Genomic DNA, 16,779 nt, shown 5'->3' with positions numbered 1-16,779 from the left:
TTAAATATCATGTGCTAACTTAAACAAATTTCACTTAAATATTATCAATTATTAACTCTCCCCCTCTACCCCTAAAAATGACTTTAGCCTCGCTTCATGGCCAGATTATATTTATTTAAATAAATTTAGGCTCACAACTTTTTTAAAGATAATTTGTTTCAGGGGTGTGGGAGGTGAAAATATTGGAAGAAACATTTATTTGTTTAAAAAATATGCCCACTCACCTTCCTCGTTAATATACAACTTAAGTTTTTGTGTTGATTGATTGGATGTCAATCCTTATTAAATTTATCTACTTTTCTCTATTATATTTTCATGACTGAACCAAAATCTGTGCTTATGGTATGTTTGGGTATTTAAAAAATAATTTAAAATAATTGCATTAATGACGTATTTAGGCAACATTTGTAGATCGCCTATTGCAGAAGCTTGTCTAAGAAAAATTTTAGAAGAAAGTTATATTACAAATGTGAATATTTCTCATTTAAATGAATTATAAATTTTTTTTAGTGGAAAGTAGATAGTGCAGGTACAGGCGATTATCATTTAGGTAAATCTCCTGATCATCGAGCTATGGCTATATTAAAAAATCATGATATAAATTTTAGCCATAAAGCTAGACAGGTAGTATATAGATATAATATTAAAAAATATATTATAATATGAGCTTGTACAAGAAGATTTTTACAATTTTGATTATATATTATGCATGGATCAGTCCAACATTGAGTACAAATAAATAAAATGTTGTTTTAAATTTATAAAGAAATGTAAAAGCATTACGCCCTTTAAAATCAAAGGCAAAAATTGAATTGCTAGGAAAATGGGACTATAAATTTCCAAATAAAAACGTCCGTGATCCATATTATGTACTAATTTATAAATTTGATTATTAAATATTTTTTTTAACATTTGGAATTTATTGTTCAATATAAATTTACAACAATGAGACATCTGTAATAATTTATTACTATAGTAAAGATTGAGAGTTCAATTAAATTTTTATGTTAATGAAAATTAAATAGCATAAAACTTTTGCCTTTACTATTTTCTTAATTATAAAGCATTTTTTAGGTTAAATTATTAATTGCTTGATATAATAATGATTTTTCCCCATTAAAAAATGAAAAGCAAGAAAATATAAATTACATTCTAATCTTAATTAGAGACCTCTCTTAATCACCAATCCTAATTTGGAAAGACCAGGCCTATTTTTATTTTTTAATTGGAATGGGAAGATCTTATCATTTAATGGTGGTATTTTATGTTTAGTAAGGCGAATTTTTTCCCTAATCCCTTCTCCCCGCTTTTTATAGTTGGCATCATTATTTATAAAATCCATTATTCTCTTGTCATCTATTGTCACTTTCATCTAGGAGTAATATTATACCAAATTGATAACTTTTTGGCCCAACCTTTTTAATTTCGATAAAATTTTGCATTTTGAGAGTCATTATAAAGCATCGAATTCAAAATTTTAGCCTCCTAGTACTCATAGTTCCTGAGATATCAATAGTCAAAAGTGCCAAAAATGATGTTTTTCGAAAAATACGATTTTTTAAAATTAAGATAAGTTAAAAAATAAGGATTTTAAAAATATAAGTTATATGTCATTTTGTAACTCTATTAAAGAAAAAATAATATTGTTGCGGTTTTTATTTACGTTATAAATTTTAAACATGAAAACTCCAAGTGTTTCGTTTTCCAAATATTTTTGAATTTAATATTTTCTTATTCTCTAACATTATATCTATTCATAAAAAATTTAAACTTGGAGCAGCCATAAGTTTTTTAGTTACTACGATATAAAAAACAAAAAATAAATATCTTTTTAAAAAATAGATGGCGCTCCTTTATAAAATAACGCGTTTTGTTAAGATTTTTATTTTTTTAACTTTTTTTCATTTTTAAACATAAATAATAAGATTTTCCAGCATTCATATCATGAAATAATATTATATAGATAGTTTGATAGGCTTACTTATTATTACTACTATATTAATAACTTGTAAAAATTAATTGTTTTTATAATAATTGATTATTTTCTTAGTACTTATTATTACTATATTGATAACCTGTAAAAAATTAGTTGTTTTTATAATAAATGATTATTTTCTTAAAAAGATAAATTAGATTCTGATCTGATATATACTAGAAATTGTTGAAAGATAAAAGCAAGTTTTCATGCACTTGCCCTATATTAATTAATTTTTATTTTACAAAAATTTAGATATTAATTTTTTTGTTAAAATTATTTATAATGTATAAAAATCCTTTTAAAGAATCTAAACACTGTAATTATGAAAAAAACTTGCACAAAGTCATGACGTGGATGACACAATTTCCAAACATTGAGGCGGAACAGTATATTGTGATAAATGTGGTTAATGATGCTTTGCTAAATACCGACCAAAATTTATTAAAATATAGAGATCCTTATTATTTAATATTATAACGGAATCACGTGGTCGAGTCCGGCCTCCAATATATCATCCCCGCAAGGATGGAACCACCAAGTTAGATTAAGAAAAAAAACATGACCATTCCCGGGATTCGAACCCATGATTATGGGATAAGTAAGCGAAGCTCTTGCCGACTAGGCCACAGAGGTTTTTCAAAAATCATGATTTTTCAAATATATATTATAAATATATTTGGTAGTGCCTATCCAAATGAAAAATAAACAAAATACAAATTTGATAGGTAGTACCTTAAGGTAGTAAGCATCATTAACCGATAAATGTCGTAAACGATTATCACAAAAAAATATTGAAAATATAAATTCTGATAGCGAATATGTAGATAATATTTAAAAAAGCATCCACATCAATAGATACAATCAATATAACTTTAAACAAAATTGGAATATCTCCTATTAAGAATAAAAAACAAACCAAAAAAAATTATCCAAAAAAGGTAGCGAAAATATCAAAAGCTATTTCAGATATAAAAATTAACAATCTAGAATCGGATACAAAAGACAATAATGGTATACTCAATAATATGAAATTACAATATCCTAATTTATCTAAAAATAAAAAATATCAATTGCTGACCATTTTGCCTCCTAATTGGAGCGCAAATAAAATTAAACGACATTCAACACTGCATATCATATGGCATATAATTCCAAAATCATTTTAGAAGAAAAGGGGATTCTTTCAACTCCAAATCGAAATCTTGCAAAATATCTCAATCAAAAAACAGTTGATATTGTTTTAAATTTTTTTTTGCAGTGATGAAGTTAGTAGGGTATTACCAGAAAAAAAAAGATTGCATATCTATCATTAAAAAGGGGGAACGAGCAAAAAAGGTTAGTTCTTAATAAATTAAGAATTATATAATCATTTTAAGGCTAGTAATTCAAACATAACAATTGGATTTTCGAAATTATTAGCAGGGGCTAGTGGAACACATGGTGTATGCGTTTGTGGCATACACCAGAATATTTAATTTATGATTTTAGGCTGTGAATTAGAAACATTGACTAAAAATGGTGAAGATACATATAGAGATGTTATAGGCAGAATGATTTGCAATCCCCCGTTACCTTTTATTTTGGTGACTGCAACGAGTGTCATGGCTCGGCACTTTTAAAAGAACGCACCGAAAAATTATTTATAAAAAATGATATAACTCTTGTTACGTTTAAACAGTGGGTTTTGGTAGATAGAACAACTCTAGAGACTATTTCTCAATCGGCAGACGAATTTATTCATTATTTTTTCCATAAAATGAATATCCTCATACGCCATCCATTTATTTGTAAACAACAAAGTTCATTTCACAATAACCTTAAAAATAGTTTAGAAAATACACTCTTAATTATTTGTGACTTTTTATAAAATTATTCCTTTATTGTCCAAGACGAAGTTCAGGGTTATCATTGGATAACTTCGCAAGTTACGTTGCATCCATTTTCAATTTATTATGAAATAGGAGATCAAATAAACAACCTAACTTTTGTGGTAATATCAGAATCCTTAATTAATAATACTGTCCATTTATTCCAATCGTATTTGATTCATTTTTTAAAAAATAAATTCGACACTCCACCAGAAAAATTACTACTTTTCTGATGGTTCAGCAGCGCAATAAAAAAATAAGAAAAACTTCATCAATGTTCTACCAATAAATCGATTTTGATGTTCAAGCAGAATGACATTTTTTTCCTACGGCACATGGTAAAAGTGCCTGCTACGGTAGGCGGCACAGTAAAAAGATTAGTTGCCATGGCAAGCTTATAAAAACCTTATACTGATCAAATAATTACATCTTTACGATTTTATAAATATGCGGAAGAGCATATAAAAGGTATGAATTTTTTTTATGCCATCATACCAGAGTATGAGGAAGAAGAGATAAGGCTAAGTGAGAGATTTAGTAAATCTTTCTCAATACCTGGGACACAAAAAATTGCAGTGTTTCCGATTGGTTTAACTAAACTCAACACTAAACTATATTCTAATTCGCAGACATTTATTGTGGAGATATAGTATATCCACGTGAGGATCCGTTTGAGATTATAGGATATGTAACATGTGAATATGAAAACGATTGGTAGTTAGGATTTGTACAAGAAGTGTAATTAGAGATGAAGTAAAAATTAATTTTATTCACCCTAAAGGACCAGCAAATTCTTTTGCGGCACAAGATATCCTTTTCATACCAAAAAAAATATTTTAACAATAGTTAGCCCATCAACGGCTACTGGACGTACATATAATATATCCGCAAAACGAAATTTTCATGGCGTCTAAATAATGAAAAACCGAAAGTAGGTAATATCCTTTATGAATTTTAATTTGTCTATTATATTTACAAAATTTATTAAATAATATGAAAATTAAAATTTTTTTACAATAAAAAAATGATTATAACCGCAGCTAAATAATCTCATTTCGTGATATTAATGCTAGAAAATCTTGTTATTAATGTTTAAAAAAAATAATATTAGCAAAACGCATTATTTTATATAGGAGCGCCATCTATTTTTTAAAAAAATATTTATTTTTTAAATCGAAATAACTAAAAAATTCATGGCTGTCCCAAGTTTAAATTTTTTATGAATAGATATAAGGTTAGAGAATAAGAAAATATTAAATTCAAAAAATTTGGAAAACTAAACACCTGGAGTTTTCATGTTTAAAATTTCTAACGTAAATAAAAACCGCAAAAATATTATTTTAAAAAAATCCTTAATATTCAGTAAACAAAATGACATATAACTTATATTTTTAAATCATTATTTTTTTAACTTATCTCAATTTTAAAAAATCGTATTTTTCGAAAAAAGATTATTTTGGGCACTTTTGACCATTGATATCTCAGGAACTATGAGTATTAGGAGGCTTAAATTTTGGATTCGATGCTTTCTAATGATATTCTTTTAGTATACAAAATTTTATCGAAATTAAAAAGGTCAGGCTGAAAAGTTATCGATTTGGTATGAAATTACCCCTAGTGAAGGTCAAAGACCTTGCTGAAATAAAAAGACTGAGCTGAAAATTTAAAATAAAGGCAACCAATTTTTTTTAATATTGCAATGCCCCCATAAAGACTTGGGGACAAAAAAAACTTAACTTAATTTTATTCGTTTTTTAAAAAGTGCACTATTCTTTTGTTTTACTTTTTGCTTTATATATGTGCCTTTGTCTTATTTTTTCTCTAGTCCTACTACCATTAATTGGCCACTTTATGAAGTTAGAGGTTTGGTCATTATTAAGGAAATAATAAGGCATTTATTTTTTAATTATCCTATTTAAACTTAATTTTATAAATAAAAATATTAGTAATTACAAAAATTGAATCTTAAATTAAAATATTTCACATTTATTATTTTTTAACAGTTTGTACAAAAATCCCGTTTTCTAAAAGTTGGTCTAGTCTTTGAGCTTATTGGATGGGATGGTTGATCTTGACTATTTTTACTTATTTCTGTTGCTGCTCCTCGTGACCTTGATCCTATTATTTCCAATGGAGTATATCTCTTCATCCAATCCAATCATCTTTCGTTTAACGTATTTAAACCTCTCAATTTTTTCTCTGTCAACATTCACATCCCCATTATTTCCAATTTAACTTCATATGCTGCTTAAGTTTTGTACAGCTTTTCACATCGTTTATATGAACCTTTTTTTCAACTTAAGAGATACCTTTTTATTTGTTAAAATAGAAGACATCTCTAGACGTTTGCACAAAATTTTTTCCACTTGGGAGAAGCCGCTGATTGAGATGAGCATCGCCAAACTCGCTAAAAATAATATATTTATATATTAAATTATTATTTTTTAAATTTGAATATTAAAATTAATAAAATATAATTCAAATTGATATTGGTATTGGTATATAATGGCATAGCATTTTATAATCAATGGCTCTTAATTGCTATACACAAATGGAACTACATCACCTGAAGTCTCCTTCCCAAGGAGTCAAACTCCAAAAGTTTTTACAATTCTCTACACGCACTGAAAAAATCAATAAAAGATAAAATTAAATTCTTTTCCAACCAACTGCTTTGAGAAGAAAGACTTAAATAATATTCGTAAAAATCCAGTTCCAACCCAATTAACTGCTTGAAAATGTAATTATCAATTTTCCTCTTTTCTTCCAATACCATTATTTGAATATACAGGGTTTTCCATTCAAAAAAGAAAAGTGATTAAAAATTACAATTTTACTTTTTTGTTTGACACTTTTCCTTTTTTAATTGAACCTTTTCCTTTTTTAATTGAACCTTTTCCTTTTTTGATCGGACTTTTTCCTAAACCTTTGGGACTTTTTCTTTTTTATTTGACACTTTTCCTTTTTTGATTAGGAAACCCTGTATATGCAGATATACAAATAAAGAAGAAGAAACCTACTAGAATCTAAAAATATATCAATAAAAAAGCTGGCTGTCCAATTTGCCCTACTTCAAAAAAGAAAAGTGATTAAAAATTACAATTTTACTTTTTTGTTTGACACTTTTCCTTTTTTAATTGAACCTTTTCCTTTTTTGATCGGACTTTTTCCTAAACCTTTGGGACTTTTTCTTTTTTATTTGACACTTTTCCTTTTTTGATTAGGAAACCCTGTATATGCAGATATACAAATAAAGAAGGAGAAACCTACTAGAATCTAAAAATATATCAATAAAAAAGCTGGCTGTCTAATTTGCCCTACTATAAAAGTCAGTGAAACACATACATTAGCTAATTACAAAATATTAATTTATAATGAATTTTCAAGTATATTTTGCAAACCCCGAACTGACAGAAAAATAAAATATTCAGGCTAGGCCATTTTTTAGGAATTAATATAAATCGTGGTTCTGGACCCGATAAAATTTTTGCTTTGTTCGGTATGGGTCCAGGTTCTATTTTTTTTAAAAATTGTGCTTAATACTGGTTCAGACTAGAATTTTTTAAAGCGGGGTTAAGTTTAGTTTCAGCAGATAACTCAAGCCAAGTTTGTAGGTCCGGTATAAATAGAAATTAGGGGTGTACCAATACCACTTTTTGGAGGCCGATCCGATATTTCCAATATTAAATTGGTATCGGCCGATTACAGATCCGATATCATATCTAATTTTATATTCTGTAAAGATATCAATGGTTTTAATTTTTAATATACTTTTTATTAGTATAACATATATAATTTAATTATACCATAACTTATGTCATTTAAATATATTATAATGATCAGTATAGTTTATATTCAATTCAATTGTAATTCTAAAAGTATATAAAATATTTTTATTGTTAAATCACTTTTATATAACAAGTAATACATTAATCTATATACATAATAAGTAATAAACAAATTTATATGAAATTTGAAATAAATATTTAATATTAATATATCGAAGATTTTTTTTTAGAAATACCAAAATTTCCAATTTATCAGAGGTCAGCCTGCGGCGATGGTAACTGTCAATATCACTAGCTTCACTAAAAACTGATTCTGAAGAGATTATCGCACACATTTATAAACAGAATGCCCAAAAAAATAAGAATGGCAGAATGTTTATTAATTAATTATTATTATTAAAAAAATATACATAAAAATGGATTTCGATCTTATTTATAAAAATAAATGATTTTAGATTAACATTTTTATAAATTTTACATTTTATTTTTGTTAAAAAGGTCATTTTATATCGGATCGGAAATTTTCTTAATATTGGCCGATAACCGTTAAAATGGGTGAAATATCGGCCCGATCCGATAAAAAATATCGGTGCATCCCTAGAAATTACTAATAAATTCTCCAAACAATTGATCGAATAGAATAAATGAGGAATGTAAGTTTATCGTAAAAAAAGCTTTCAATAACTATTTTTATTATTCTAAAAGTATTTGGTAAAAAAAATTGAAAAACGATTATCAAGTTAGGACAGTTGTATCTTAATGCGTTAGAGTAAAAACAAAACCAAAATTTGGACGTAACTCAATATTTTTTTATTTTTGTTGGAAATCAATTATAAAATGATTATAATTCCTAAACCTGATCTGGACCTGGATTTAGAAAAAAATTGGGTTCGGTCTGGATTAAGAAACCTGAATACTTTTGGGTACAGGTTTAGGAAAAAGTGTCCCATGCCCAAATATGGGTTCTGTTCAGAATCCTGATTTAAATTATATCAATTGATGGGGAAAGTCATATAATGGAACGTTTAATAGGGGTGGCCGGAGTAAAGCGATTAAAGGGGTAACAATGTTAACGTAAATAACGTTTTTACCTTGAGCATAAAGACCTTAAATTTGATGCGAAGATGTATCTTTATATCTAATTTTTTATCTCTTGAAAAACTTTCCTGGTTTGACATATGCCGAAATCGTTTTTTACACAAAAATAAAAATTACCCTCTATTTTATTTTTTTTAGTGTGCTAAGGCTCATAATTTAAAAATTTGTATACATGTTTCTTAAAGTCATATCTATAAAATAAAATTTATCGGAAGTTTATATCTCCAGAAGTCATGCAATAACGATTTATATAATACTTGGGTAAAGTTGTTATGGGTAAAACGGTTAAATATTCCGTCTGGTTAAAGCTGTAAAAGGATAAATAATATATTATAAAGATATTTTGAGCAAAAAGGAACATTAATAAATAGGTGTGTTATTTGTAATAAAATTTTTAAAATAGTCGCAAAGGTGAAGTACAATTGAAATATACTGTACCTTAAACGGGCACACTCAAAATGTACTATTAAAGAAATTACATTCCCGTATTGTAATAATTAGTTTATATTTAAAGTAATGAATAGATATCAAAATTGCAATATTTTGTCAATAAAACAATAAAGGTAAGTACAATTTTATTTTGACCACTTTACTCTTGATAGCCATTTTGCCCTGGGTATGGGGTAAAATTGCGAAAATGGTATACTTCATATAATTAATCATAGCTCATTAAATAGTATACGTAGATAGTTACACTTTATTTTATTTTGGAGGGATTTGGCAACGTACCAGTATTTTGTTTACGTTTCAAAATTTTATGATAAAAATGAAAAATACCAATCATTTTATCTCCATTATTCATATTTTCAATTCCCCTTTAAAAACAATCTACAAAATTATTCAAAATTTTTTGAAAATTCTACAAGTCTTAAAATGATCAAATATATATTTAAAAACGGGGCTTAATATTAAAAATATACGGGGGCATCTGCAGGCAGGTCTGATATTTTGTCCATATTGTTAAAAATTTTAAATTTTCATCATATAAGATATCTAATAACTCCATTGGTAGGTGATGTTATATTTTTGTAAACTAATCGTTATTAAATGTATTTAAGCATAATAATTACATTTTTTTAAAAAAACTATATAAATAGGATAAAGATCAAGAAAGCTTTGAAGATGTCTATCAACAATGCATATATTATTGTACAAATTTTTTTAAAGATGTAAGTAATGTCTGATTTGTGATATCAATTGATTTCATATACTTTATTAAATTCTAAATCACAGTATAAAACTTGTTATGACGATATTTATAAATAGTTATAATCATTTATTTTTATTACCCTAGTTGTAGAATAAATATTTTTTAATTTTGTATAAATTTATATATTTTGATTTAAATGAAGACCAATATAAAAAATAGTAGGCATAGTGTTTGGAACATCACAAATAAGCTGGCTGGTAATAAAAATAATTTCAACATAACAACTTTTTAATATCATCCATTCCTAGTTTGGACCCTCTATTTTCACCAATATTTATTTCGAGTGTATCTCTATGATTACCTTGAGGAGTATCGAGAGTACTTTTGGCCAACCTTAATTTATCGTTCTGTAAATCAATGATTCGTTCTTCGACAGTGTTGCGGCACACAAATCTATGAGCAAATACGGGGCGGCACTGTCCCATTCTGTGAATTCGATCACAAGCTTGATTTTCTAGGGCTGGGTTCCAATGGGGATCGGTAAATATAACATGATTACCGCCGATTAAATTTAGACCAACTCCCCCGGCCTTTAGCGATAGAAGTAGAATAGGCGAGCCGTATGGATTTTCATTAAAGTCGCGGACCATTCGTATTCTCTCTAAAGGGGTGCTATTACCTGTCAGTATGTGATAAGAAATTTTCTCGCCATTGGATTTAAAATTATTTGCTAGGAGATTTAAAAACGACGTCCACTGAGAAACTATTACGCACTTGTTCTTAATAGACATGGTCTTTTTAATTAATGAGTGAGTTAAATTTAATATAGCACCGATTTTTGTACTTATAAATGATGGATCAAGCGCGCAATCAAAATTATCTTCCAATTTAATTATATTTGGAGTTATATAATTGTTAGCAGCTTTATCGCAAAATGACAAGGTTCCCAGTGCCTTCTCTAAATTGTCTATGGTAAAAAGGGAGTTTGAGTCAACGTCACTCTTTTCTGATTTTGAAATGGGTGATAATCCTTCGGTCTCTAAATCAGCCTCTTGCAAAGTGTTTTTGAGTAAAGAAGGATGACAACAACATTGTCTCATTCTAAGTAAATGCACTAAAACATTTGTTTGATTTCTTCGACGAGTAGATAAAGGTTGAGCCTTGTTTAAATTGTCACGTATCATTTGTTCATAAATACGTCGGGAGAGAAGCAAAATCTTGGCATAAATTTTACTTTCTATTGGCGACAATTCGAGTTTGTATATCTCATAGGATTTTGTTGGCAAATGGATTATTTCTTCGCCTAATTCATTTTTTTGATTTTTTATTCTCCTCAAGCATATGACTTTCAATAACAAATGTAACCGAGATTTTTGTCGTTCGATATTTTTAGAGGTAATATTGCTCAAATAATTGTTGCGATTGGATTTATTATCAGTATTTTCTCCAAATAAGTGTTTCCAAGTGCTAAATTTATCAAACGGTATTACACGTAAAAATCTAATTAAGGAGTAAATATCGGTGAGTTTGTTATGGATAGGTGTACCTGTTAATGCCCATCGGAAACGGGAGTTTATAATATAAAGACTTTGAGTTGTTTGAGATTTAGGATTTTTAATAACATGGGCTTCGTCTAATATCAATCTTTGCCAGGAAATTGAGGATAATACAGATGGAGATGATGTTTCTCTCCCTGCCAAACTAAAAGTTGTAATAATTATGTCGTGGTTAACAATATGATGGACCCTTTGAGTTCTATTATTGCCGTGATATATTAAAACCTTTAATTGATTTACACAATATTTTTTGATCTCTTCATCCCATTGGTGTATTAAGGAGGCTGGACAAACTACTAACGTCGGATCAGACCTATTTTTACCTTGGCATTTGGATTCTAGAAATCCTGAAGGGTCTTCATATAAATTGTTACGCGCATTATAATTTAAAATATCAATATTGTTGATTGCTATATAATGCGAGACAAGAATTAATGCTATAGTGGTCAATGTCTTACCCAACCCCATATCATCAGCTAAAATTCCCCCTGTCCCAGATTCAGTCTTTGGATTTAGACAAACTTTTTCTCGATTGAGCATCCAAATTAGGGCTGTTATTTGATGAGGTTTTAAAGGAACTTTAATTAATTTAGAACATATTTCTTTGACTGCTGATTTAACGTCACAATTATTACTATTTTCATCTTGTCCCTTCTCATTTAAAATAGTTTTTTCCATTTTTAGGCAAGTCATCAAGCGCTCAAAAGCAGATCTTTCATTTTCATTGATAGCTTGTAACTCGATATTAAAATCATGATCAGAGAGTTGTATTAAAAAGTTTGCAGATTCTAAAGAAGGATTTTTGAATAAATTACTATTTTCTGACTTTACGATTTCCATCGTTTTTATTTTATTTCCAAAGTGGTTCATCTAAAAATAAAATAGTTTTAAATTTAATATTTACTATGAAATAATTTTATTTATCAGTTTGCAGTAAATTTAAAATTATTGGTTCATTTTTTTTATTCCAATTTGCTTTGTTACTAGACTTTTTGCTATGGGTTCTACTATTCTGGATCTCTTGACGTGACCATGTGGAAATGATAAGTCTATAGCTGCCAAATGCTAGAGATATATGGAATAGAGGCCTGCAATGGGAGGTTTTAGTTAAAAAGCCCGTCCACTAGTTGTTTTGATTTTTTTAACCCGCCCACCCGCTTGCTTATAATTTTTTTAAAGTTTACCCACCCGCCCTTTTATAAATTTTGTTTAACCCGATCTAATGTTTAAAAATGATTTATGGCTGGTTTGGCTCTTTATTTATTTAAAGGTATTTATAAGCAATATTAAAAACTATTATAAATTGAAGTCTGTTCTGCTCATTTCGCCTGAAAAATATTAAAAATCCACCCGCCCACTACTTAAATTTTTTTAACCCTCCCGCCACCAGCCCAATGTTGAAAATATTTTGAAAACCTAACCATGCCCGCCCGAAATATGGGCGAGTGGCAGGCTAAAAACTCGCCTATTGCAGATTACTGATATTAAACCTATCCTATATCACTAATCTTATTGTGTTCTTCAATATATCTTCTTTTTTATTATATTGTATAAAATTTATGATTATACAATCACATAAGCCATTTAAAAACTTACTACTGTCAAATTTTAATTAACCTATCATTATAAGCTTATTTATTCGGTTATAATGAATATAAAAGTATATGAAATATTTTTATTGATAAATTATATATTTATATAATAATAGTACAATATAATATTGTAATATTTTTGTCCCAAAAGTATTTCTGTCTTGTAGAAAGTGGAATCCATCGACCTATTCATGATCACTATAAATTGTTGAATTTTTTTTTTAATTTCTTATTTAGCATAAATATCCTTATGAATTATGTATTTTATTTAACATCTTTTCTTACTTAGTTATTTTTTAAAATTTTGATATATCACTCAATTATTGTTCTTAATTTTATCTTATTTTATTTATAATATAAATATTATCTAATATGAATGGTGAAAAAGTTTTAAACTATACCATTTTTATCGGGTCGAAAAATTTAATAATATCGGTCCATAATCATTTAAGAAAAGATTAATAATCGATTCGATGCGATAAAATCGGGGTATCATCAGTAGATTCTTTAAAAAAGCAAAAATATTATATGTTGAAAAATGTTTTTTTCTTTAAATACTAAAATTAAAAAAGAGATACAATTTTTTTAATGATTATATATTTCAAAATTTGGTTTTAATTAGGGCTGTACCAAGCTCCTTTTAGTAATTTTATTCCGAGTCCCTGTCTTCACCAAAATAATCTTAAAATAAAAAACATTTTTTTATCGATGAAAAATTCCATGGTAAGAATCAGGGATGTGAACCCTTCGACAAAAAAAAGGATTCGGGTCCAGTAATAAATTTAAAAAAGACCCGGGTTCGGGTTAAGGGAACATAAAAATAATGACTCAAAATAAGACTTTTTTCATTCATTTTTTATTTCCTAATCACTATTCTGGTGGTATACCCATTAACCTCGGTGTATTCCACCCATTTTGAATACGAATCAACCAATTAAAAATACGCCCTTTTATCCAGATCAAAGAAATCTATGTGAAGACGCTCCCAAGGTTTCTTTGCCCGGGGCCAAACCTGACCTACCTCCTTACGGGGCATAGCTGCACAAGTATTACAAGGAACGCATCTCCTTGTAATTTTTTCGATATCATTGCCCATACCTGGCCACCAAACATACTCCCTCGCCCAAGATTTCATCCTTTCCCGACCCTGATGCCCCGCATGTAATAAATTCAAAATTTTGCCACGTAATTTATAAGGAATTGCCGCTCTATTTGCCCTCATTACACAATCATCAACAATTGACAATTCCCTTTCAATTTTTTTAAAATTTTTACCATTATTTTCCCACGGTTTTTCCCCCGTTAAATATAATTTTATTTGACTCAGCTCTTTATCTTTTAAAGTACTAACTTTAAGTTCTTCCCAGTTGGTAGGACCTCCTCGGAGCATATGCGAAAGCGAACACACTAATGCTTTCTCGTTGTCCTGAACCTTATCCTTATTCTCTTCATCATTTCTTTCATTCAATCCTAATCGGGACAAAATATCAGGCAAACAATTCTCTTTACCACGACGATATCGGATCTCCATGTTAAAGCTGCCCACCAACAACAACCAACGTTGTAACCGGGGAGACATCATTAACTCCCGATTGTTCTTCCGGAATAAGTGAATTAACGGTTTGTGATCAGTAAATATTACAAATCTTTTACCAATCAAATACTCACGGCATTTTGTCAAACCGAAAATCACTGCCAGGGCCTCCTGTTCAATCACAGAATACCTAGTCTCTACCTCACGAAAAACACGCGAAAAAAACAACACGGGTCTCTCCAAGCCCTCTATTACCTGTAATAACGCCCCTCCAACTCCTTTATTTGAAGCATCCACCGCCAAAACAATTTCCAATTCATTATCAAAACACACCAAAACAGGCTCCTTTCCAATTTTTTCCTTTAAAATTTCAAAAGCAATTTGCTGCGCATCTTTCCATTCAAAATGAATTCCTTTTTTTAATAAATCATATAACGGCGCTGCGACCTTTGCAAAATCCTCCACGAACCTGTGGTAATAATTGACCATACCCAAAAAAGATTGCAACTCAGCCTTATTGTTGGGCCGTTTCATGTTCGATATATTTCACAAATTTTTATCCAAGGGTTTCACCTCAATTCCATTAATTCGATGACCCAAATATTCAACCTCCATTACCCCCAGAACACTTTTCTCCTTACTGGCTCTCAAGCCCTTGTCACGAATTCTCATAAACACTTCTTCCAAACGTTGATTATGCTGCTCCGGCGTCACGCCGGTAATTAACACATCATCCATATAATAAAATACTCCTTCCAATCCTTGAAAAACTGACGCCATGGTCCGTTGAAAAATCAGCGCCGATACACTCAATCCAAACGGTAATCTACAAAAAGCAAATAACCCCTTTGGCGTCGTTATCGTCAATAATTTACGAATTTTTTCTATCAATGGTAACTGTAAATACGCTGAAGAAAAATCAACCTTTGAAAAATATTTAGCCCCCTTTAACTGAGCCAAAATCTCTTCAATCCGAGGCAACGGATATTTTACCTCCACTACCCATCGATTTACTGTTACTCTGAAATCAGCGCAGAGCCTCAATTTACCATTTGATTTTTTAACCGGAACCAAAGGAGAGTCCAATCACTATATTCCACCGGAATGATGATACCATCTTCTACCCATCTATCCAATTTCTCATCAATCTCTCTCCTCCATTCAAAAGGAACCCTCCTACAAGCCAAAAAAATCGGCGAAAAACCCTCTCTAAGTTGAACATCCACCTGATAATCATTTAAGCATCCCAATTTTTCCACAAAAATTATACCATATTGTCTAACTAAAATGGGAATAGCAGTGTTCACGGTATCCCATTCATTTATTTCCCCGGCCATAATTTGATCCTCATTATTATTCACATTAATCCTTGATTCACTTGATCTATCCATTACTTCTTCCGCAATTTCACCAATTTTGTTATCAGAATTTTCTGAAATTTCTTCTCGTTCAACATCACCTATTACATTACTTTTTATGTTAAGAACATTCCAATAATTATTCCGAGGACCCAGCTGCGTAATCCAATCCCAACCCATAATGGTCTCCACGTTTTCCTTCACCACCCATAAATCCAGGAAGAACATTACATCATTAAGATTAACTCCCAATTTGGCTCTGCCCACAACGGCAACTTCAGACCCATCAAATTGCCTAACGCACATCGCCTCCTTTTCAAGTTTACCCCCAGGCCAATAGTTATAAAAACTCTCCTGCGACATTAGAGAGATACTAGCCCCGGTGTCAAATAGCATCTCTATATTCCTATGGTCAATTTTCAAACTAACCCTCGGACACATACATGGTCCATCTAATCTTTCCGTCATTAAAATATCATATGTTTTAATCGGAGAATCAGCGTTTATTTTATCTAAAATAATAATTTCATTGGCATTCACATTGCCCCTTAAATTCAACTCGGAATTTAAATTCTTATTACTGACAATTACATTTCTTTTAACAAGATTTGTGGGACATCTTTCCCAAATAAAATTCCTAACATCATTTCTAAGAGAATCACGGACAATATTCCTCGGATATTGTTCCCACTTAAATCGACTAACCCCCCTCTCAGGGAAATTACGAGAATGACTTCTTATTTTTATTTTATCATTCCCATTATCTCGATTAACAATATTAAATGTTTTATTATACAAATTTTTCCGACCTCTCGGGGCCCCGATTCCTATAAGATTTACCTTGCAATCATATAGTC

The 16,779-nt window shown here is 29.5% G+C and overlaps 2 protein-coding genes across 4 annotated transcripts in view; one reads left to right on the top strand and one right to left on the bottom strand.

Annotated features, from left to right (window-relative positions):
* Nucleotides 1-271: 271 nt before the first annotated feature.
* On the top strand, nt 272-13,036 carry LOC135923695 (low molecular weight phosphotyrosine protein phosphatase-like). Of its 3 annotated transcripts, none has more exons than XM_065458591.1 (7): nt 272-352; nt 399-469; nt 511-624; nt 668-729; nt 767-869; nt 9,830-9,901; nt 12,426-13,036. In XM_065458591.1, the coding sequence occupies exons 1-7, from the start codon at nt 316-318 to the stop codon at nt 12,480-12,482; spliced, it is 516 nt and encodes a 171-aa protein (XP_065314663.1). In that variant the 5' UTR covers nt 272-315; the 3' UTR covers nt 12,483-13,036. The 3 variants fall into 3 exon arrangements, with proteins under 3 accessions (XP_065314663.1, XP_065314662.1, XP_065314665.1); XM_065458590.1 differs by having other exon boundaries at nt 511-627; XM_065458593.1 differs by lacking the exons at nt 668-729; nt 767-869.
* The window catches only part of LOC135923694 (transcription termination factor 2-like), a 20,985-nt gene continuing 14,219 nt past the window's right edge, over nt 10,014-16,779 (bottom strand). Inside the window, exon 3 of the mRNA XM_065458589.1 lies at nt 10,014-12,308. Within this exon, the coding sequence (XP_065314661.1) occupies nt 10,155-12,308 (2,154 nt within the window). The 3' untranslated portion in view covers nt 10,014-10,154. The remainder of the gene's footprint in view (nt 12,309-16,779) is intronic.

This window comes from Gordionus sp. m RMFG-2023, chromosome 2, assembly GCF_954871325.1.
Source record: "Gordionus sp. m RMFG-2023 chromosome 2, tfGorSpeb1-WG-v2, whole genome shotgun sequence".
NCBI lineage: Eukaryota > Metazoa > Nematomorpha > Gordioida > Chordodea > Parachordodidae > Gordionus > Gordionus sp. m RMFG-2023.
Note: the sequence above shows the minus strand (reverse complement) of the source record. Positions and strands in the feature narration are given on the sequence as shown.